This window comes from Symphalangus syndactylus, chromosome 17 (assembly GCF_028878055.3).
Source record: "Symphalangus syndactylus isolate Jambi chromosome 17, NHGRI_mSymSyn1-v2.1_pri, whole genome shotgun sequence".
Lineage (NCBI taxonomy): Eukaryota > Metazoa > Chordata > Mammalia > Primates > Hylobatidae > Symphalangus > Symphalangus syndactylus.
The window spans coordinates 25,705,679-25,730,487 of NC_072439.2; the positions used below are offsets into that span (position 1 = coordinate 25,705,679).

At 38.3% G+C, this 24,809-nt stretch overlaps 1 protein-coding gene and 1 long non-coding RNA gene across 4 annotated transcripts in view; one reads left to right on the forward strand and one right to left on the reverse strand.

Annotated features, from left to right (window-relative positions):
* XPOT (exportin for tRNA) overlaps positions 1–24,809 on the reverse strand; it is a 44,668-nt gene that overhangs the window by 14,998 nt on the left and 4,861 nt on the right. For all 3 annotated transcript variants that reach the window (XM_055249643.2, XM_063621241.1, XM_063621242.1), the window contains 18 exons: positions 23,670–23,803; positions 18,825–18,907; positions 17,117–17,173; positions 15,761–15,830; positions 14,802–15,020; positions 13,645–13,829; positions 13,378–13,546; positions 12,426–12,662; positions 10,848–10,886; positions 10,648–10,710; positions 9,171–9,295; positions 8,718–8,862; positions 8,446–8,565; positions 7,994–8,088; positions 5,765–5,834; positions 3,599–3,837; positions 2,061–2,346; positions 148–337 (listed from right to left, as the gene is read on the reverse strand). In XM_055249643.2, coding sequence (XP_055105618.1) covers positions 148–337; positions 2,061–2,346; positions 3,599–3,837; positions 5,765–5,834; positions 7,994–8,088; positions 8,446–8,565; positions 8,718–8,862; positions 9,171–9,295; positions 10,648–10,710; positions 10,848–10,886; positions 12,426–12,662; positions 13,378–13,546; positions 13,645–13,829; positions 14,802–15,020; positions 15,761–15,830; positions 17,117–17,173; positions 18,825–18,907; positions 23,670–23,729 — 2,452 coding nt within the window. In that variant the 5' untranslated portion in view covers positions 23,730–23,803. The remainder of the gene's footprint in view (positions 1–147; positions 338–2,060; positions 2,347–3,598; positions 3,838–5,764; positions 5,835–7,993; positions 8,089–8,445; positions 8,566–8,717; positions 8,863–9,170; positions 9,296–10,647; positions 10,711–10,847; positions 10,887–12,425; positions 12,663–13,377; positions 13,547–13,644; positions 13,830–14,801; positions 15,021–15,760; positions 15,831–17,116; positions 17,174–18,824; positions 18,908–23,669; positions 23,804–24,809) is intronic.
* LOC134733038 (uncharacterized) lies at positions 12,791–19,445 on the forward strand. The gene is made up of 3 exons (XR_010116612.1): positions 12,791–12,921; positions 17,710–17,785; positions 19,144–19,445. It is a non-coding gene; the product is annotated as an uncharacterized lncRNA (long non-coding RNA).

Here is a 24,809-nt window from a genome sequence, read left to right on the forward strand (position 1 = left end):
TTCCCACCCTGAAAACAATAAACTGTCTTCCCATGGGATAGCAAACTTCAAAATTTCTGTATTTACTTCAGTTTGCTCTGGGTCATATAGATGTACAACAGTGACACAGACTTAAGCAGACAAATTAGATACGGCATGCATCCCCACCTTGATTTGCTATAACTTCGCTCATCCCACTGCCTGTGACTGTTTGCAGGAAAGCAAAGTAACTCCTCCGCAACATCTGCTTCTCTAAAGCAGCAGACTGGTCATTTTCTTCTGCTGGCCGGAGCAGCACTTCAAAAATTGCATGAAGCAGGGGCATGAACATCTGTTGTAAAAACGGGGATACCTGTATCTGAAGATAAACAATCATTACTTCAGAAATTAGTAACAATATTAATATACAACTTAGAAAAAACTGTTTTACATAAAGCCTTTCTTTTCTATTTAGGATGCATGCGTACATAATTCAGTTAGCAAATATCAATTTTAAGATAAAATCTATATAACATAAACATTACTAGGCCAGATGCAGTGGCTCACACGTGTAATCCCAGCACTTTGGGAGGCTAAGGCGGGTGAATCACCTGAGGTCAGGAGTTCAAGGCCAGTCTGCCCAACATGGTGAAACCCCATCTCTACTAAAAATACAAAAATTAGCTGGGTGTAGTGGCGCACGCCTGTAGTCCCAGTCCCAGCTACTCAGGAGGCTGACGCAGGGGAACTGCTTGAACCTGAGAGGTGGAGGTTGCAGTGAGTCGAGATCATACCACTGCACTCCAGCCTGGGTAACACAGCAAGACTCCATTTCAAGGGGGGGGGGGAAAACCTTAAAAAATATTACTAAAAGACTCAAGATCATTAAATTTAAACCCTTTCCTACAGCTTAAGATTTAGGTTAAAATAATAGTCAGACCTATTTCACAATATTGCCATGGAATATTTTCAAAATTAAATTCTCAAAAAATGAATTGTTTTGCTAAACTACAAATCAGTTTATATGATTAAACTCTTAGGGTTTTTCTTTTTTTTGAACAAAGGTAAAAAACATCTTTTAATAGCATGTTCTCAATACTTGCTTACAAATGAACTCTTGAGTTTTACGAAGGAGTACTACTCCTTAACTTTAACACCTGACTTTTTCTAGGACCCTGAAAGGGCATATGACACAAACATTCTTTCAAGCTTGAGTATTAGTTTCCTGCTATTACTTTAACTTCTCCATGCCTCAGTTTCCTCAACTATAACATAGAATCCCTAACTTCTAGGGTAGGTATGAAGATCAAATGAGTAAATGTACAAAAAATGCTTAGAACAGATTTTGAACATAGAAAGTACTATGTAAGTGGCCAGGTGTGGTGGCTTATGCCTGTAGTCCTAGCACTTACGGAGGCCAAGGCAGGAGGATCACTTGAGGTCAGGAGTTCGAGATTAGCCTGGCCAACATGGGGAAACACTGTCTCTACTAAAAGTACAAACTATTAGCCTGGTGTGGTGAATGCACCTATAGTTCCAGCTACTCAGGAGGCTGAGGCACAAGAATCGCTTGAACCTGGGAGGTGGAGGCTGCAGTGAGTTGTGACCGCGCCACTGCACTCCAGCCTATGTGACAGAGTGAGACTGTCTCCATTTAAAAAGAAAAATGGAAAAAAGAAGTACTATGTAAGTATTAGCCACTTTTATTAGCCAGCTTAAATGTCCTACAGAAAACTGACTTTAATACATTGAATTACTTTTAACTCTTGCTTGGGTACCCAAATTATGGTGCTTATTTCTTTAGACATTTAGTACTCAGTGTATTGGTTTTATATGCTCTTCTAAAACAGCAGACTAGTTTTCTTTTGCTACACAAAGCGGTCAGGGTCTGTTTATATTTAAACATCTATTAAGCATGACCTATGTATCAGGCAGTGTGCCAGACATCACAGATGATAAAAATACATATGATTCATGAGGCCCTCAAGTAATTCATTAAAAGCAAAAAAAAAAAGAAACCCAAGGGCAAAATCCGAAACATGTCTGAAGATAAATACATCTGATCTTCAAGAGATTTTCAGAGCTCTGAAGGTTTGCGGTACCTTGAATTTGGCCGTAATCTGGTTGATAAGAGGAATGAACTCCTGGAGATCTTTTGCTTCACAATCTTTGAGCATATGTTCTGAAGCAGATGGAATGAACGGAAGAACTTCTTCCTCCAGGCAAATAATCATTCGATGAAGGAAAGTACGGACTCCACTTCTGAGAATATCCTTTTGTAAGGGACAACTGAGGGCTGGCAAGAATGTCTGTAAACAGTCCAGATAAACTTCGGAACAGCCACATTGTTTCACAGTCTGTTTGTTGCTGAAAGCTTTACTGGTTCGACTATATAAGCAAAAATCAGGCAATCAGATGTAACTTTATTCTTTAAAAGTGTTATGGAGTATTCAAAAGTAAGGCACAACGAATTACAAAATTAACAAAACTAAATAACCAGACCTTTATTTTCCACATCACAATTACTTCCATCTTTAGCTAATATGGCTATTTGTAAACTACTGCTTCCAATTATCTTTCCAGAACAAAAGAGCTCAAATTAACTTAAATGAATGACATGTAGTTAATATAATCCTTCTAATGTTGAGTCTACCTAAATGTTTTATTAAAATCCTATTGACTGGGCTGGGTATTGTGGCTCATGCTTCTAATTCCAGCACTTTGGGAGGCTGAGGCAGGCAAATCACTTGAGGCCAGGAGTTCAAGACCAGTCTGGACAACATGGTGAAAACCCGTCTACTAAAAATAGAAAAATTAGCTGGGTATGGTGGCACATGCCTGCAATCCCAGCTACTTGGAGGCTGAGGCACAAGAATTGCTTGAGCCTAGGAGGTGGAGGTTGCAGTGAGCTGAGGTCACAACACTGCACTCCAGCCTGAGTGACAAAGCGAGACTGTGTCTCCCAAAAAAAGAAAAAAGAAAAAAAAAAAAAAGAGAAAAATCCTATTGACAAAGTGGACAGAAAAGAGAAGATATGAATCCACTTATGAGTAGGCCTGTACTAGGTAAACTGCAAACTACCCATTTAAATTTAGAAAACCATCTTCAGAATTCTTTATACAACCTCTCTAATATCTAGCTCGTGTTCTTAAATATATTATAGAACAATTTAACTTCTAATTAGCAATCTTTACAACTTTCATGCTGTTGTTTGTTTGTCAACAAAAAGTATGGGTAGAGGGGGAAAAACAGCTGCTTGGGTGGTCTTCAGGACACAATACAACTGAAGAGAAACCTCATGCTCTTCTCTTTAAGGTAACCAAGACTAACCAAAGATGTCCCGTCCCAATATATATTTGGTATATTAACACTTCAGCTGATCCTCTTAAACACACAACCCATTTATACCAAAGAAGTCAGAGGAGTTAAAGATTTACAGTTGTCAAGGCAAAAATGTAAATGGTATGTAACCTATCCCCCTTCTTCAACTAAATCTAACTGACTGGATTTGGAGGACAAAGATTTAGACAATTCTCTGGATTATCCAGCTGTGGAAACACAAATGTGTGTGCCCACCGAACAAGTGGTTCTGTCTGTGTAGATACATGCACTTTATAATTTTAACTGTGATCAGGCTTACCTTGCAAATCCAACAGCATGGTTGAGACAGTCTGCTAGAGAGGCTTGCCTTTCTTCATCTTGTGCCAGCACCAACTTTTCTAACAGAATTTTAAACTTCTCCATTAGTGGAGTCAACAGATTCCTCATTAAGGCTTGTTTCCTTTCTGCCGGGTATTCACTATTAACAATCAGCACTCCAGCTGTCTCATAAATAAAAAGTTGATCATCGCTGCTCAGTAAGGACTGGTGGCCATTCTCCTAGAATGAAATTCAGTCTTACTAAAAGCTTTTATTTTTCGAGTTCCCCTCATTTAATTAGAAAAAGTGCATTAGGAACAGGAAATGTAATCTATCACACCAACTCATATATCAAATACTTGTAAAGACAAATTTTCTCCCAGGACCATAGAATGAAAAAAAAACTAAATTAGAGGTCAACAGATCATGGTTCTAATTCCAGCCCCAACAAGACTCTATAAATGATCATGTAAGATAATTATTAAAGTTAGCTTTCTAACTGGTTTTCTTTTGTAAAGATCTTATTTATAAGATTGTTATGAGGCTAGGCTGCATGTGGTGGTTCATGCCTGTAATCCTAGCACTTTGGGAGGCCGAGGCGGGCGGATCACTTGAGGTCAGGAGTTCGTGACCAGCCTGGCCAACATGGTGAAACCCTGTCTCTACTAAAAATACAAAAATTAGCTGGGTGTGGTGGCGCACCTGTAGTCCCAGCTACTTGGGAGGCTGAGGCAGGAGAACTGCTTGAACCTGAGAGGTGGAGTTGTAGTGAGCCAAGACCATGCCACTGCACTCCAGCCTGGGCGACAGAGCCAAGACTCTATCTCAAAAAAAAAAAAAAAAAGGACTAGAGTGCTACACTTCTTTTAAATAATTAAGTAACAATACACAGTAAAGCATTATTTTGCATGTGTCTGTGAGGGTGTTTCCAGGAAAGATTAGTTAGTCCAAGTAGACTAGGTGGGGAAGACCTGCCCTCAGTGTTGGCGGGCACCATCCAATTGACCAGGGGCTCTGAGAGAACAAGTACATAAGGCGAATTGGTCTCTCTCTGAAAGCCAGACAGACTTTTCTTCTGCTGCCTTGAACATCAGAAATTTGACTCTGCAAAATTACATTACACACAGCATTAACTGTGTAAACACTGTGCATGTACACAAGAAAGGTCCTTTCTGTACATCTGCATCTGTGAAACATAAAATTTCTTGTGATCTCAGTTCTTTGGGTGACTGCATATGTTGTAGTGACCCATTGCCGTCTTTTATCAATTTTCTCAAGACTTAGGTTGTCTGTCATGGTTATTTCAGATGAGCGCAGTTATAAAGCAGAGTGGCACACAATTACTAACCATAGTGATATGCACTTACACATTTTGCTTTCTGATTTATGAATACAGTTTGTCTGCTGTTTTACACATGTAACTGTCATTTTTATAACTGTTTATGCTTGCAAAAGCATGTTATTATTGCCTATTTTGTGTAAAGTGGCCTATGAAGTGCTGTCATGTTTTTACATGTTTCTCAAATACATTCCATTTTTAAAATGTAAAGCAATATCTTTCAAATAATTTTTTAAAATTACTTTTTCCAGGATTATATTTTTAAGATTTTGATCTTTTGGAATTGCGGTTTTTAGGATTTCAGGATTTTAACACTTGGGATTATGGCCCAATCCCAACACCAAAATATTCAGATCGACTAGCACTTAATTTTTTTTTTTTACCCTAAGCCTGAAATGACACGGAAAACCTTCGATGTAACAGTAGCAGCTGCTAAGAATGGCTAAAACAATTATAGGATTAAACAGAATAATTTAGAAGTTGAATTTTTTTCTTAATTTTTGTTTTCTTTTCATTTTTAAAATTTTTAATATACTTTTCATTTTAACATAACAGCAAGCTCATCTTTAATGAACTTTTTCTTCTTCATAAAATGCTTCAGCATTTTAACAATATACCCCATGCTGCCAAATTGTCTGTCAACTCTTGATTCCTATTACTATGTTTTGTTTACTATGTCAACAGAATTTTGGTAAACAGAACTAATCTTTGCATATACACTTCCCTCCATCACCAGTTTTTTTTTTAAATGCCCACAAAGGCAAGGCTAATGGCATGTGTGGCTTCAATGAATTTTGGGTAAAATATCTTAAAGAGACAGATACTTACAGGTGGAGAAAGCTCTAGTAAATCTTGTATTCTATTCAAAATATCCTCAATGAAAGGATTCATTTGCTTACTGAAAAATAGCAAAAAGGAAAATCACAATTAATAACAGTGCTCAAAACAATGCTAAAATACCAAATTCCCCCTTTAAGACAGAACTAAAAAAAAGTTCAGTTGTAGGCTAGTCACTTCTGATTAAGATTAGCTATGGTTAATTTTTAAAAATTACCTTTATCTGCTCTGTAGTGATAAGATTGTCAAAATGACTTACAGTCTTATAAGCCTAATAAGTAGTTTTCATTCCCAAAAAATGGTACTAGTAAAGAATAATACAGGCCAGGTGCAGTGGCTCATTTCTGTAATCCCAACACTTTGGGAGGCCGAGGTGAGAAGACTGAGCTGAAGAATTTGAGACCAGCCTGGGCAATGTGGTGAGACCGATTCTACAAAAAATACAAAAATTAGCCGGCCATCGTCACATGCCTGTAGTCCCAGGTGCTCAGGGGGCTGAGGTGGGAAGATCACCTGAGCCTGAGGAGGTTGAGGTTGCAGTGAACTGGAATCAAGCCACTACACTCCAGCCTAGGTGACAGCATGAGACCCTGTCTCAAAAAAATAACAACAACAAAAAAACAATAAAAACTTTCAGTATTGAACTAAGTACTTGGCTGATGAGCAGCAAAGGAAGTGGCAACATAAAATGGGGGCTGGGCGTGGTGGCTCATGCCTGTAATACCAGCACTTTGGGAGGCTGAAGAGGGTGGATCATCTCAGGTCAGGAGTTCAAGACCAGCCTGACCAACATGGTGAAGCCCCATCTCTACAAAAAATACAAAAAATTAGCCGGGTGTGGTGATGGGCACCTGTAATCCTGGCTACTTGGTAGGCTGAGGCAGGAGAATTGCTTCAACCCAGGAGGCAGAGGTTGCAGTGAGTCAAGATCATGCCATTGTACTCCAGCCTGGGCAACAAGAAGGAAACTCCGTCTCAAAAAAAAAAAAAAAAAAAAAGGTGGGGGGGACATCTACCTGACAAAGCATGACTTGACTTGAACAGGAAGAACCAAATCTACCATAGCCTCTTGGAAAATAATTTATGTCTACTTTTTTTTTCATTTCTATCTTCATTTTATTTTTTTGAGACAGAGTTTCACTCTTGTCGCCCAAGCTGGAGTGCAATGGCACGATCTCTGCTCACTGCAAATTCTGCCACCTGGGTTCAAGTGATTCTCCTGACTCAGCCTCCTCCAGAAGCTGCCTCAGCCTCCTGTTAGCTGGGATTACAGGTGCCCACCACCACACCCGGCTAATTTTCTGTATTTTTAGTAGAGACCGGGTTTCATCATGTTGGCCCGGCTAGTCTCAAACTCCTGATCTTAGGTGATCCACCCACCTCAGCCTCCCAAAGTGCTGGGATTACAGGCGTGGGCTACCTCGCCAGGCCTCCATCTTCATTTTAAATTCAGGGGGTACAAATGGAGGTTTGTTACCTGGGTATATCATGGGATGCTGAGGTTTGTGCTTCTATTGATCCAATCCCATCACCCAGATATTGAACACAGTACCCAATAGGAAGTTTTTCAGCACTTGCCCCACTCCCTCATTGCGGAGTCCCAAGTGTCTTTTGTTCCCAGCTTTATGTCTGTGTGTACCCAAGATTTAGCTCTCACTTATAAGTGAGAACATGTGGCATTTGTTTTTTTGTTTCTGCATTAATTTGCTTAAAGGCCTCCAGCTGCATCCATGTTGCTGTAAAGGACATGATTTTGTTCTTTGTTATGGCTGTTTAGTATTTCATGGTGTATGTGTACTACATTTTTTCTTTCTCTTTTTTTTGAGACTGAGTCTCACCCCATCACCCAGGCTGGAGTGCAATGGTGCGATCTTGGCTCACTGCAACCTCTACCTCCCAGGTTCCAGCGATTCTCCTGCCTCAGCCTCCTGAGTAGCTGGGATTACAGGCACCCGCCACCATGCCTATCTAATTTTTTGTATCTTTAGTAGAGATGGGGTTTCACCATGTTGGCCAGGCTGGTCTCCAACTCCTGACCTCGTGATCGGCCTCCCAGAGTGTTGGGATTATAGGCATGTGCCACCACACCTGGCCTACATTTTCTTTATCTAATCCACCACTGATGGGCACCTAGGTTGATTCCATGTCTTTACTATTGTTTTACATCTATCCAGTAACTTAAAAAATAACTAAACATAATAGCTGCAATTTCATACTCACTTGAGAGATTTGACAAATCTAGAAAACAGGTAAGCTGTCCTGCTCCGAACTTTTGCACTGGAATGCCGCAGACCTCTGTGATCTAAGAAAGCCATCTAAAGAAGGAGACGCTTTTACTATTTCTGTACTTTTTCAAGGGTTTTGTTGATATTGTTCTGCTACATTTTTGTTCACACCACATTTTACTTCTTAGCTCCTAAAAGGCAGGGACTAGGAATATACAAGTAATTCTAAACTACATACAAACAGTCCCTTGAGAACTTGTTTTAGTTGACTAATTGGGCACAAACTATCCATTTCAAAGAACTGGAGGAGGGGTTACTTTCAGTGTGTGCCAGGCATTTCTGAGAGGTTTTGATTCTGAGAAAAGTTATAGACAGAAAAATACAATACTATACTATCAAGTCATTAGCTGAAACCCATGGAAAGTAACAAAAATCCAGAGTACTTACTAGTACACATGGAATGTGCTGAGGTTCAACTGTGAAAAACTTTTCATATCTAACAACAGTTTCGAAGAACTCCAACGTCACAGATGTATGCTGATAGGAACTGACTCCTGATGTTACCAGCTAGAGCAGGAAAAAGTTAGGAAATCTCTTATTTATTGCAACATCAAAATGCCCCAGTATTAACATATACTAAGCTCTAACAATTAAGGAACTCCCATTAGCTTATACTGAAAACAGAAATTTATGGTCAAAATTATCTTCAGTATACTTACAGTTCGCATCATATCCTGCAAAGCACTAGCTTTTGAAACATCACCTGAGAAGTGAGCACCATGAGATACTGGAAGAGCTTCTGCCAACATATACAGCAATCTTATTGCTACTTCAACTTCCATAAACCGTGTAGTCTGCCAATTCCTACCAAGGTATAATATGTCAATGAGATTTAAAGATAAATTTTTCATACAGAGAATTATGCACAGGGTAAGACACCAACAAAAGCCTTTTTAATTATTAAAAAGTCATAGCAATTGTTAACTTTCCCAGGCAATATATCACAAAGGTAGAAAGGATCAAGATAAATCAAGAAGACAAGTGCATTGTTTCCAGAGAAACACATAAGATCTCAATAAGTAACATGGACTAATAAGTCATATGAATCATTTATTTTGACCCATATCAAAGAGCAAAAGAAAGGCTTGTTACAAAAGTAATGACAAACTTACTGCAGTGTAGAACTAAAAACTCTGCGAACAGAGGCCAGTAGTAACTCTGGTGAAACTTGAGCAAGCCTGTCCAACAGTAACTTCAGTTGTTTTCTATATTCTACAAACATGGCTTCATCTTCACCCTATGATACAGGTTAAAATCCCCATTCAAAAAACTTATGGGTTGATCAGCGCGGCAAACCACCATGGCACATGTATACCTATGTAATAAACTTGCATGTTCTGCACATGTACCCCAAAACTTAAAGTATAATAATAAAAATAAATAAAAAACGTAAAAGACCTTAAAATTCATGTAAATATCCAGTTCTCCTGTATTTTTCCGCATTTATAATTTCGTACTTTTATTTTTTGTCACTATTTATATAGAAAAACTTATTATGCTTAATAACTTCTCCCCGCCAGCTCACAAATAAGTATTTCTGCACAAAGCTATAGGCCTCAAAAGCCTAGAGCCAGAAATAGTCTAAGAAGGTTAAAGACAATAGTCTAGCACTAGAATGGGCTTTGAATTCTTTGCACCTTATTTATTCTTGTAAGTCAATATCCACTGTAAAAAGCGGTAATAATGTGGTATAACTGGAGATATTAAATGTTAGGAGCCTGGCACATCCCAGGTGTGCAGTGTGTTGGTCAGCACCACTATTATCCTTTTACAACCCTAAGTTTCTGAATGCCTGAGGTGGGGGAATACAACACTTTAGAACAAAGCTTAGCAGCGAATACCATGACTGAATACCTAGAAAGCACCAATGGCCCTTGTTTAATGGGGGCTGACCCACTCACAATTGAAAAACACCTTTAACTGGAACAAGTCTAGAGCGCCTCATTTCCTCTGCCAGTATAGCCTTGTGACTAGAGTTCATCACTCTTACAAAATATAAAGTGAAATATGATCACCAATAATATTATCAATATTTTACTATGTTCAGTGCTACAGAGTATTTGTAAAAGGGCTGTTAATGGGACAGGTGCAGTGGCTCACACCTGTAATCCCAACACTTTGGGAGGCTGAGGCAGGCAGATCACTTGAGGCCAGGAGTTCAAGACCAAATTGGCCAACACGGCGAAACCCCGTCTCTACTAAGAATATAAGAATTAGCCGGGCGTGGCGGCACATGCCTGTAATCCCAGCTACTAAGGTGGCTGAGGCACAAGAATCACTTGAACCCAGGAGGCAGAGGTTGCAGTGAGCTGAGATGGCACCACTGCACTCCAGCCTGGGTGACACAGTGAGACTCTGTACCAAAGCAAAAAAAAAGGAAGGGGGGGTGGCTCTTAATGGATAAAATATCAAAAACGAAGGATTAAGAGGCTTCTATTAATTTCACCCAAGGTTGGTGTCAATACAAACAGACTAATTTTTCAAGAACTTCATGTTTTAAAGGGCCCCAAAACAATAAGAACTTGAAATATTAATTTGATATAATAATAAAATTAAAACTCCTTTCTCCTCAACAAAAAAAATTCTTACCTCATTTTCAAAGTTATATTCTTCATCGTAAGTCAATTTTTTCATAACGGCCAACATGATTGCCTAAGAATAAAATTGAGAATAAAAGAGTTTTTGTCAGTCTCCTTCTAATTTGATATAATTTGAAATTAAGTACATTTCAAGGCAAATTACACACTAAGAATCTATCATTGGTTTAAAAGAAGCATAAAGTCAGTTACCTCTACATTAGCTTTTTGCTGATCCGAGAGCACTGTAAGCTGTTAAAAAGTAAAAGCAATAACTTATTAGGTTTTCTAAAGTTATACCTGAGTATCAGAACATTTTTCTAATCAATTAAGACCTGTTTTTTTTTTTTTTTTTTTTTTTGAGACAAGGTCTTGCTCTGTTGCCCAGGCTGGAGTGCAGTGGTGCAGTCATGGCTCACTGCAACCTCCAACTCCCTGGCTCAAGAGATCCTCCCACCTCACCCTCCCAAGTTAGCTGGGACCACAGGCGTGTGCCACCACACTTGGCTGGCTTTCTATTATTTATAGAAATAGAGTCTTCCTATGTTGCCCAGGCTGGTCTCAAACTCCTGGCCTCAAACAATCCTCCCACCTCAGCCTTACCAAGTGCTGGGATTACAGATGACAGCCATTATGCCCGGCCTCTAATCAATTAAGAGCTTTGAAAACACGCACACAACTTTTTTGGAGGGCAGTTTAGCAGCAGCTGCCTATATTTAAAATGTACCTAACCTAACTTAAGATCAAGTAATGCCACTTCTAGTAAGTAACTTGACATGTAGACAAAACCACCTACAACATATTCTGCAAAGGTTTTTAAACAAAGCAAAACAAGCCTACAAAACCATTAAGAGATGTACAATGGAATTACCGATAGTGATCATACCTTTCCACACTGCATAAAATTTCTTAAAGTATACATAAAGATACATGTTATGTTTACTACAACAAAACAGAAACTAAAGTCATTTGGGAACATATTTGAAGCTTGACTTGATTCAATTAATTCAAAGTAAATATACAGAAACAGCTTTCATCAATGTCATATTGTTAAGTTCCTAATTATTTTAATTGCTAAATGCTGTAATATGGAGACTAACACCACCTATAAGTTCTTTTTGGAAGTGGGAGAAACTTTAATTGTAAAAAATTGTTGTGGGGTGTGGTGGCTCACACCTGTAATCCCAGCACTTTGGAAGGTGAGGTGGGCAGATCACCTCAGGTAGGGAGTTCAAGACCAGCCTGACCAACATGGAGAAACCCTGTCTTCACTAAAAGTACAAAACCAGCTGGGCATGGTGGTGCATGCCTGTAATCCCAGGTACTTGGGAGGTTGAGGCAGAAAAATCGCTTGAACCTGGGAGGTGGAGGTTGTGGTGAGCTAAGTTATCACGCCATCGCACTCCGGCCTAGGTAACAACAGCAAAACTCCGTCTCAAAAAAAAAAAATTGTTTATGAGAAATGAATGATGTACACGTAAATTAAAATAACAAACCATGTTTATGAAAATTTCAACTGTATTCACAAATAAAGACAGGTTCAAAATAAAAAAATAACCTAAACCTATAACTACCTCTGAAGCTGGTTAGTCTACTGAATTTAGAACCTGAAACTATTTTCTGGCCAATTCTTTTTTTTTTTAAGATGGAATTACATTAGTATTTAACAGTAAATATCTTTAGGTAGTAGAATTATGGGTATTTTCTCATTTTTAATTCTTCCATATTTTCCACTTCTCCATGGCTCCTTTGTATTATGTATTGAGCAAAAAGAATAAAACAAAAACTTACCTGTTTCAAAATATGAAGATAATCATAACAAAATCCAATAATATTAGAAGAAATATCATCATCCTCATGAATTAGTAGCTGCAACATCAGTGCCACTTTTGTTTCAATAGCTTGTAGGGCCTCTTGAGCATTCTTAATATCCCCATTCTTAATTAATTTACTCCAACTAACTATCAATGACTGTCCCATTCCATTTACCAACTTAGAAAATCTGGCCAGGAAGTCAACATCTTCTTCCTATAAGCAATCAAGACACATCTCTGTTTAAAACTGCCTGCCCAAGCTAAGAGGAAAAACTGAACTTTAATATGAATCAAGTGCTAATTACAGGATTCAATTTTAAAATGACGTCATATATTTAACAATTCCAGGCCGGGCACGGTGGCTTATGCCTATAATCCCAGCACTCTGGAAGGCCGAAGTGGGTGGATTACCTGAGGTCAAGAGTTCGAGACAAGCCTGGCCAACATGGTGAAACCCCTTCTCTACCAAAAAGGTAAAAAATTTGCTGGGTGTAGTGGCATGCGCCTGTAATCTCAGCTACTCGGAAGGATGAGACAGGAGAATCACTTGAACCCGGGAGGCAGAGGTTGCAGTGAGCCGAGATAGCACCACTGCACTCCAGCTTGGGCTACAGAGTGAGACTCCATCTCAAACAACAAAACAAAACAAAAAATCTCAATTCTACTATGAACAAGTTGTGTCAGCATCTCCTGAGAGTTTGTGAGAAATGTGAAACTGCAGGCTTTCAGGTTTAAGAACTGGTATAACCCATTCTCCAAGGAGAATGCTACTGAGAACATTTTGGCTAGATACAGTGGTTTATATTATAATCTCAAGGAGGGTTTATAACCTTTAGAAGAAAAAAAAGGCTATTATTATATTTAACTTAGTACCTATCCCAGTTTGTTCTAACAACTTTACATACAATGTTTTATATAAATTTACCAACCTGGTCAATGCTGAAAAACCCAGCAGACTGTAATACTTGACACAAAGATTCCACTAGTTTCATTTTATCAACAGGGTCCATTCCTTTATTTACAACTTCAAATAAACAGTCACATGCTTCTTCCCGTAGAACTTCTATTGACATATGACCTAGCAGCATATTTATAAACCTGGTAATGGGACAATAAAATTGTAACATTTTCAAAGTCATGAGTTTTAGATACTGTATTTTACAAGTTTATACTATAAAAATAATAGGCATACTTACCTATCATTGGCTATAAGGGATAACTCTATCCAAGAGACATAAGCCCCAACTACTTCAAGGCACTGACACGTCACTTCAGAATTAGTATACTGATAATTTTGTAATATTTGGTACCATGATTCCACCAGATTTGGAATGCACTGTTCCCTCATGGTATCTTTTATGAGAGTATTCCTACGAGCCTCCTAAAATACAAAACGCCAAATGCAAAGTAGATTACCTTACAAAATAATGTTTGATATCTGAATATACTTGCAGAGAGTAAACTTTCAGACTTGTTAACACATTCCCTACCAGTATTTCCTATTTACCAGCTCTAAGATCATATCCTGTGATTCTTTGTATTTCCTCTTTCTGTTCTACTCCTCAGTGTCAGAGTTAATTTCTTAGTAAATACAAACTATAAATAAGCATTGCTTAGAAATCTTAAGCATATTTTAAGTTATTTCTCAATAGACTAACATAGTACTTACACTATGTGATGAAAAATACAGAAGCAGCAACACTGACAACTCCTAAGCAATGCTTCTTCCTTGCTCAGGAACTATATAGCAGTATTAAATACAGACTACCTTTCTCAACAGATTCATAAAAGAAAATCAACTTGTGTATGTCGCTACAGTATTTGCCTAGTTAAAAAAAATTTAGGCTGGGCGCAGTGGCTCATGCCAGTAATCCCCGCACTTTGGGAGGGCAAGGTGGGCGGATCACCTGAAGTCAGGAGTTCGAGTCCCGCCTGGCGAAACCCCACCTCTACAAAAAATACAAAAATTAGCCAGGTGTGGTGGCATGTGCCTATAATCCCAGCTACTAGGGAGGCTGAGGTGGGAGAATCGCCTGAACCCAGGAGGCGGAGGTTGCAGTGAGCCAAGACTGCGCCACTGCACTCCAGCCTGGGGAACAGAGCAAGACTCTGTCTCAAAAAAGTCAAAAAATAAAAAATTTAACGTAATACTTTAATTTCAATATATCTCTGAAAAAAAAAAAACCAAGTTTGAGTTCCTTCATAAAATAAAATCCAAAACATCAGGTAAATTTATAATTATATAACTTAAGAAAGTTTACCTCAAGAAAGCAAACTTCCCTGCTCCTTTTATTATGTGCCAATTATCTCCTACAAAACTTCCATTAAATATAAAAAATTCATGGTTACTTGCCTCTGATGTATGCACCACATCACGATCCACCAACTCTGAATCAATAGCCATGAGGATTCGCAGGTAGAGATCTACTCCCCTTGGATTTAGGTCCACTACTGAGAGAATGTCAAAAAAAAACTTGGGCCACTTAGTGAGATACTCTGTAACAAAAAGCAAGGCGAAGACTTGGGCGGCTTTATTTCGTATAAAGGTCTTCTCTGGTTGGGGATTCAGCATCTGACAAACAGAGAAACAGTCCATAAAATTAAATGTAAATTGAAAAGACCCAGAAACACCAGTTGTCTTATTTAAAGGCAAAGTTTCATCAAACGTCAACATGGCCCAGATAAACTATGCAACAAATATTCTTCAAAATTATTTTGATAATTACGATTATCAAAATTATCAAAAGTATTTAAGTGATTGACCAGATGAAGAACAATTAAATGAACCATTAAAGGCTGTAACGATTACTCCTCATTCTTACACTTTGACAGAAAAGTTTCATGTGCAGAGTTTTAATAGTTCCTATAATTTCTTCTATCTACTTGCTCTTTAAGGAAAATAAAAACTCTAGCTACACTACTGCTTTATGCGTTAAGATTAGCTAAAATTAACTGAAAAGAACTCAACTGGCCCTTTATACAGGGCTCTTGTGGAGAGGCTGTCCAGGAGGGCTCACCTTTAAGAGCCAAACAGAAAGCAGCGTTTGTCAAGTAGTTAAAAACAACTACATTTTAAAACCAAAGTTTCCATAATATGTCATGGAAACTATGACCATTTCAGTCATTGATATAATATTAAATTATTGCTAAACTCCCACTTCCATGATCTTTAAAACCAGCACCTTTTAAAAAAGCTATGAAATCAAATGGAGAAACACTGATGAAAATCTTTGAGGTAAAGTTCCAAACTCTTGCAAAAAATAAGTTTAAATATCTAGTAATTTGAGGTACTGAATGAAATTACGATTTTACCTGAGCTTGCAGCCATGATATGAGCGTCTCTCTAATTAGCTGTTGTTGAACAGTGGTTAGTTCTGAGTATCTGTTCAAAATAGAGAAGAAAAAGAATAATGGCTATATTTGGTGTCTATGGTTGTGAAAAATAACAGCCTCATATATTTGAAAGGGAAAATTTGTACAGCTCTCAATTATCTAGTTTCCTAACATAAACTGATAATGCCACTCATCATTGCTTTAAAGATAAGGACAAGAGTGGCAGGTAGGGCATCAATATCAATCTTTAATTTGTGATTCTATTCATGTTGAAACAAATGATGGCTACACAATTTTTCGAAAGAAAATATGTTTTGTGGTCTGTGATCTACAGAATAAACCCATAGGTGAACTAGGAATCCTCTCAGTAGTGATTTGTTATTTTGCTTAATTAGTAAGTCAGAGATTCTGAACACAAGTGCCCATGCAGCTACTTAACTCTAAGAGAGCTGTCATGTAGAAAAACAGGCCTGGTGTTACCAGATATTCTGACTTTTCCAGAAAAGCTGGAAATCTAGATTTTTCTGTGAAATGTCTTTTTCTTTTTTTTTTTTTTTTTTTTGAGACAAGGTCTTGCTGTATTGCCCAGGCTGAAGTGCAGTGGCACTATCATGGCTCACTGGAGCCTCAACCTCCTGGCCTCTGCTTCCCCAGTAGCTGGGAATACAGAAGCACACAACCATGCCTGGCTAATTTTTTAAAAGAATTTTTGTAGAGATGAGGTCTCACTATGTTGCCCAGGCTGGTCTCAAACTCCTGAGCTCAAACGATCCTCTTGCCTTGGCCTCCCAAAGTGCTGAGATCATATGCATGAGCCACTGCGCTCAGCCTTGGATTTTTATATGTAACCAACAAACTCAGTACTTTTTTTATTTTTGAGACGGAGTCTCGCTGTCACCCAGTCTGGAGCGCAGTGGTGTGATCCCGGCTCACTGCAACCTCTGCCTCCCGGGTTCAAGCAATTCTCGTGCCTCAGTCTCCTGAGTAGCTGGTTTTACAGTTGCATGCCACCACATCTGACTAATTTCTGTATTTTTCGTAGAGACGGGGTTTCACCATGTTGGCCAGGCTGGTTAGTCTCAAACTCCTGACCTCAAGTGATCTACTGGCCTCAGCCTCCCAAAGTGCTCGGATTACAGGTGAGCCACCGCGCCTGGCCAACTCAGCATTTTTAAAACACTTTGGGATACATCAAAGCATATCTATAACCTGGATATAACATACACACTGTCAATTTACAACCTGTATTATGGTTTCCTTAAGGAAGAAAAACATTAAATTAAAAAAATGACCTCTCCCCACAAATCTGAGTCAAAACAGTGAGAAAAGCCTTACTTGTATTTAACTTGATGTTCCAGTACTTGAAAGCAGAAAAACTTTACATGATCATCACTGAAAAAGAAAAAAAGAAAATGAGATAAGCAGAATATGAACTGAGGAAAACAAATCAAAGGCAAAATAGTAGTGAGTAACACAGCAGAAAAGTTTCTCAAACTAGACCTTCGGCTTGTTTCATACTTACTGGTCTCACTTTATGACGTTAAAATCCATTTACTTAAAAAGCTATGAGAACTCTAAATATTATACAATATTTAAAATTCCCATTAAATCTGACAAGCAAAATAACCAAAATATTAAGATTCCTGGAACAGTCCCTTCATTTTACAATAACAGGTTAGGTGTAAAATGACAAATGGCGAAACAGCCAGAGTCTGAGTGAAAGTAGAGATGGTCATCCAAGTCCTGCTTAAAATTCAACCCCAGTAGTTCTATTGTAGCCAAATCCAAAACAAGCGGGGCCACATGGACTGCCAGTCCAGCTTCAAAGTTTCATACAGGAAACTAAGTTACAAATATGGTGCCCTTGCTTATATAAGATGCGGGCAAAAGTTAACACACCAATTACCCACTTCCAACTGTCTTTCTAGGGGAGTGGCAGAGTTGCAGTAAGCCAGCTATAAACACTGACAAAGATCCTCTAGAGACCAACAACCTGCCAATGAAGTGAGTATAAGAGAGTTCCTATTTCTGTAAAAAGTTAGTTGAATGCTTTAGAAAGATTTCATAGAAAGCCACACTGCAGAAGGAAAAAATCTTGTACATATTTGACATGGCCTATATAACCAGAAGACTTGAGAGGCGGGGACAAATATCTTAAAAATCTATGGATCGTCACTCACTGTACAGACACCCATGCTAGAAATTGTAGAGGATGGGTTACAGGTGTGACCAACCTATGAATAAAGTGAATGCTAGTTAGTATACAAAGATAAAGACTGGGGTCCAATATCAAAAGATTGGTCACTGAATGATTATATACCTTAAGTTAAAATTAAAAATTAAGATATAGGTGGGGCGTGGTGGCTCACGCCTGTAATCCCAGCACTTTGGAAGGCCGAGACGGGTGGATCACAAGGTCAGGAGATCGAGACCATCCTGGCTAACACAGTGAAACCCTGTCTCCACTAAAAAAAAATACAAAAAAATTAGCCGGGCATGGTGGTGGGTGCCTGTAGTCCCAGCTACTCAGGAGGCTGAGGCAGGAGAATGGCGAGAACCCAGGAGGTGGAGCTTGCAGTGAGCCTAGATTACGCCACTGCACTCCAGCCTGGGCGACAGAGCGAGACTCCGTCTCAAGAAAAAAATAAAAAAAAAAAAAATAATAATAATAAAATAAATAATTTAAAAAATTAAGATATATATCATTTACAATCACCGTCTTTACCAACGTTTTAGGAAAGCAGTTATCACTCTCAATCATAAGATAAGGAAGTTTTTACTGCACTTTATTCCAGCTGGGATCTGGTGACAGGTACACAATGTATACCAAAGGATGATTTTACTGAAAAGTTAATTCTGAAATGGCCAAACTGGGTTTACTACTTTTCTCATTTCTACATGGAATGACTATATGTTAATGGCTTTTCAAAAAAAAAAGTCATAAAATGTTTTTACGAAAACACTTTCCAAATACAGGTAAATTTCACAGTCCCGTCATGTCCACAGAAATTTAAATTGTCATGCAAATTTTGTTTTTAATTACCTGTATGTCCTCTGGGCTAGAGCTTCTGCACATACCTGCCAGGCATCTGGGGAAATCTTTAACTGCTCAAAATAGGCCAGGGCCTATAAGATTGCAAAACAAAAAAACGCATTTAGAATAAACAATCTCAATGCCCTGCTAATACTAAACAAAATATTCTGAGAGTTGCAAACCTATAACAAATCAGTAAACTTAATAGAAAAACAGCTAAAACATTAAATGCAAGCATGCGAATATATGCAACTTGGGGTCATTCCTATAAATAGGTTAAATAAATATAAATTCCATCAGTTAGATAATCAAACCTGTTTTCTTACAGCAGCAACAACACAAAAATGCCCCGCAGCCTTCATGGGATTATTATGAAGAATGAGAGCAAGTGCTTTGTCAAGTGCCACACTACTGAGAAATTGCGGAGGATGAGTTAAGGGTGTGATCATTTTATAATATGCAATTATAAAATGGCATGTGAAGGGCACTTTTCCTATTTAATAGCACATCTGCTATTAAAGCGGTGATTATAAAAGATAAAACATACTGTGTACCTTATCTGATCTACTGTTACACAGGAGAGTATTTCAAGTCTTTAATTATATAATGTAAGTTCCCTGAAGAGATTAAAATTGGAGTACAAATGATATGAATTTTGAAAAATATTAAGTAACTGAAAAGGTCAAAGCTTGAGGAAGTTTCTTATCTCTAAGTTTATGAATTGAAGGCCTTGTAATCACAAGTAACAGTGCCAACAAGGAGCAAGAGTACTCTAGAATGGATGCAGCACGAAGTCCATATGCTCTCTACCAAACTGTTGGGAAAATGGGAGTTACTTCAGGCACTCTTCCCATCAGCATGTTGTACCAGATGCAGGTTTCACACATGGCAATGGGACAAATAGTAGTGAACATCTTGTGAAAAGTATCTCTAATAGACAAGAAAATTGCACGTCAACTGGAAACACTGCTAGATGATTTGACAGCAATTATGTACGATACAAAACCTGACATGAGGTAAAAGAAACATTAGCCTTAGAGAAACCTAATTTCAATTGGTAAATATTTTTAAAATGGTGGTGTCTCCCGCTAGTGATGAAATCAGTTTACGGGTCCTGAACAATAATTTTTAAAAATGAAATAGAGAATATTAGATATTCTGTACTGTACCCTAGCAAGAATATTACTTTCTGTAACTTTAGTTATTTATCTGCATATGTACATATAAATATATACACACACACTGGGTCATCGAGATGTAAAGTTGTTTTTTTCTTTGGGTTACAGATCAAAGCCACTGTATTTATATTTAGGTGATAGTTTCCTATGCTATGTAACCGTATGAATGAGAGAACGGGTTTTCATACATGGTCTCAATGGCTGCTCCCACTGACAGAAGATCAGGTAAATGAAGGTGATTAGGTGAAGATCACCAAATATAATATTAAATATGTGGTATAACAAAAAAATACATTTGGGCTTTGCAGCCAGTTGCTGGCTCAGAGCTCTTAAAACTCTTGGAAAATTTTCTGAGTGACAGGACTGCCTTTTGTTATTTATAATGAGCCCTTTGGGCCAGGCACAGCAGTTCACACCTATAATCCCAACACTCTGGGGGGCCAAGGTGGGAAGATCACTTGAGGCCAGCAGTTCAAGACTAGCCTGGGCAACATAGTGGGACCCTGTCTCTACAAAAAAAAATAAAAATTAGCCAGAAGTGGTGACGTGCACCTACAGTCCCAACTACTTGGGAGGCTAAGGTGGAAGGATCACTAGAGACTTCGAGGTCAACTGAGTTTATGTTAATGAGGTAACTTGGTGTGGGAACCCTAGACAGCCTCAGGATAGGGCTGTTACCAGAAAGACCAATTGATTAGAGTGTTGAAACTTTTAGCCCTAACCACCAACCTCTGGGAAGAGGAGAGGGGACTGAAGATTCAGCTCTATAAAAACTCTTGAACTTCCAGGTTGGCAAACACATCGAGATGCTGAGAGGGTGGTGTTCCTAGAGAGGGCACAAAAGCTCTGTGCCCCTTCCCCTATACTTTGCCCTATGCATCGCTTCCAGGTGGCTGCTCATGAGGTGTATCCTTAATCAGTACAAGAAAGTCAACTGTTTTTCTAAGTTCTGTAGGCTACTCCATCATCAGAAATATGAGAGGTTCTGGACTCAATTAGTGTCTTAAGTGGGGGCGGTTTGTAAGACTGAGCCCATAACTTGTGGGATGTGATGCTAATCCTGGTAGTGTCAGAATTGAGTTGATTTGCAGGGCACCCAGTTGGTGTCCACAGAAATCAAGAGAGTTGGTTGTTGGTATTGGAAAACAGCCCAGAGTAAATAATGTCTCTCTTTAGAAGTTAAGACTATAAGAGCACAGGCAGCTATAAAAGATACTACTAGCTTAGTTGTTTCTAACAGCAGTCCATGAAACATAGGGTTTTCTTTAGGAATATCTCAGAGGCCAGAGGACAAGGTAGAAGTTAATCATGTATGTTGTATTACCACCTAATATTTCACTTACAAAAGAGGGGAGAGGTGGTTTCAGCTGCTAGAAATGTCATGACATACCATTTTCTTTAAATAATAACAGGTTTTAAACCAAAGACGAGTGTTTTATTTTTTAGAAAGGAGGAGGCCGGGCGCGGTGGGTCACGCCTGTAATCCCAGCACTTTGGGAGGCTGAGGCGGGGAGATCACAAGGTCAGGATTTCGAGACCAGCCTGACCAACATGGTGAAACTCCATCTCTACTAAAAATACACAAATTAGCTGAGCATGGTGGTGTGTGCTTCTAATCCTAGCTACTCTAATCCCAGCTGAGGCAGGAGAATCTCTTGAACCCGGGAGTTGGAGGTTGCTGTGAGCCAAGATGGTGCCATTCCACTCCGGGCTGGGCAACAGAGTGAGACTCTGTCTCAAAAAAAAAAAAAAAAAAAAGGGGGCGGGGGGCAGGGGTGAGGGGAAGGAGAGGAGAGATAACCTGGAAGTTTTTAGTTTTTAAACAAAGCCTTTGTATTCTGAATCTATGCATTACTAAGAATTAAAAAAACAAAATTCTACAACACTGACAAACAAGTCCTAGCTTTCATCACCTAGTTCTACTCCATATCTTTTTTCTAATGGTTGATTGACTCTATGTGACAAGAGTCAGTTCAACTTTTATTGCCCATGTAAAAAACAGAGAATTACAGATAGACAACTGAGCAATTGGGGTTGGCAGACAGTCATTCTTCTCACCACCAAGCTGAATTAAGTTTCCACTACTCCCGAACTGCAACAAAAGGGCTTCAGAATTCACTTTCCTTAAGATTTCTTCCCTTTCATCCTAATAAATTGTTACTCAGATTGGCTAAATGGATACTGAATTATGCCTGGACCTGGATGCTTAAAACACGTCTGTGACAGAACCCATTTTTATTGACAAAAAGCAGAACTTCTGTATTAAAACCACTAATAACGTATTGGTTTTAATTTTCTGAAAAAGAAATCATGGCACATTTTAAAAAATTGGATGCTGGAACTTAAGAGGCAAAGAAAATGCCTCTTTCATCCAAAAATTGCATGCTGGAACTTAAGAAATGAAAGATTTCAAGAGGCACATAAAAATAACAGTAAAGGCCATTTAATAACTAAACATACAAAGGCTTTTAATTATAAGCATGCAATACCAAGCTAGACTAAAGGTAAAGATCTGTGATGCTTCAACTATGTTTGAAGGTAGGTAGCATAAAACCCTATGGCAAGAAAGATTTGTTTACACAAAGACATGGATTTTAAATATCTTTTGATGTCCTAACTGGTTTGATAGGTACCTTGTAATTAGCCAGATAGTTAAATCTCAATTCCTGTTATTTTCCTGTATCTGAAGGGCTAGTTACTTATTTAGTAGCAGAGACACGCACACGGTACTGTATTAGAAACTAGTTGGGATTGTTTTTTACTGCTTTAAAAGATTTTTTTCTTAAGAATAAAAACTGCTATAATTTTTAGTGAGATTGTTAACCTCATTTAGCTCATTTATAAAAAGTATTCTTTGCTACGAAAAGTCAAAAGAAAATGCCTCTTTCCTTTCCACTTACCCTATACTTCAGAATGCCCACGTCTTTAAAAAAATTAATTATAGGCTCATTCTTTATATTTTTCTATCATTCAGCTATAGTCATGATTATAGTTTTAGGCTATATTATATTTAATTGTTTACATTTATCCAACTATCCCAGCACTTTATAATGGATTCTTGTCACGTAACCATTTTACTTAAAGCATAACCTATCATAACTGCTTATTTATGTCTGCCTAGACCAAATAACAAGAATGTTAAATATCACTAATGTGGCCAGGCAGGGTGGCTCATGCCTATAATCCCAGCATTTTAGGAGACTGAGGTGGGCAGATTGCTTGAGCTCAGGAGTTCGAGACCAGCCTGGGCAAAATGGTGAAACCCTATCTCTACAAAAAAATAATAAAAAAAAAATCATTAAGGTAAGTGTTAAAACAGCTTGTATAGATCAAGCCAAGCAAAGAGAAAATAAAATACACGTCTGCTGCTATGGAAAGTCTCTTAAACGAATCCTTTGCATTACAACTTTTGAATAATTAGAAATAATGACTGATGTTGCATAAAGATCTGCCTTGAATCACATGAAATTTTAATACTTTTGTTTGGCCAAGTAAACAGAAAATAAATCACAACACTCACTGTTTCTATATTCAAAATATATTCAAACACCTCAAATTTTTTTGTTTCTGTTCATTTCTACCCAAAGTAGACTTTTGCCAGGTGCATTTTTATTCACGCCCTCTAATGCCAATCTGTAGTGACATAGTTAAAAAATGATTCAGCAGAGTAACTTACCCTTTGTCTAAAGTCTGAATCAGCATTTGGATTTAGCCCTAATAGAGCCTGTTCATCCATCCTTGCTGCTATACTTGGAGTTTTCTGGTTATAATAGGCGTGCCCTCTGATCCCACAGAAGAATTTATAAACATCTGCCACAAAAAACAAAGTTGAAAGAAAACATTACTTGATAAACAAATAGATGCTTATCCTGAATAACGTAAATGGATAAAATCATGCAAAGAAGCTTAAATGTTTAAAAACTTATTTTGGAACTTATCTAAATTACAACTAAAAGTTAGAGCCTAATTCTCAGAAAAATGGGCTCTGCTAACTACTCCACGAATGTGAAATTCCTAAAAACCTTTTTTTTTTTTTTGAGATGGAGTCTCGCTCTGTCGCCCAGTCTGGAGTGCAGTGGCGCGATATCAGCTCACTGCAAACTCCGCCTCCCAGGTTCACGCCATTCTCCTGCCTCAGCCTCCCAAGTAGCTGGGACTACAGGCACCCGCCACCGCGCCAGGCTAATTTTTTGTATTTTTAGTAGAGCCAGGGTTTCACTGTGTTAGCCAGGATGGTCTTGATTTCCTGACCTCGTGATCCGCCCACCTTGGCCTCCCAAAGTGCTGGGATTACAGGCATAAGCCACTCCGCCTGGCCCCTAAAAATCTTAAAGTATGCCATTAAGGTCCTCAAGCTTTCTTAGTCTTCAAGATCTTCTTAATAAGGTATAGAAAGTAATCATTTTCTACTTTAAATAGAAGCACCTAATTTATGCAGTGTTTTACTTATCTCTAGTACTTAAAAATGCAATTGTGCAACTCCAGTAAGTATAAAAATGACAAATCCAGACTATTACAGTAATTATTTGTCTACTTCCAGATACAAATATCACAAATCTTCTTTAAAACATTAGAACGGCTGACCTCAGAGTTCGATATCCTTTGGAGTGTTTACTAAGTACTACAACGGAAGTCTAATGAAAGGAACAGGATAATGAAAAACCAGTCATTTAGCTTTTGAGCAATGGACTTAGTTTTGCATTTTACAGATTTCTGCTCTTGCCAGCCAATTCTAAAAATTTAAAAAAAAAAAAAAAGTTTTTCAATAGTAGATACAAAAACCCACAAACCAGCCAGGCGCAGTGGCTCACACCTG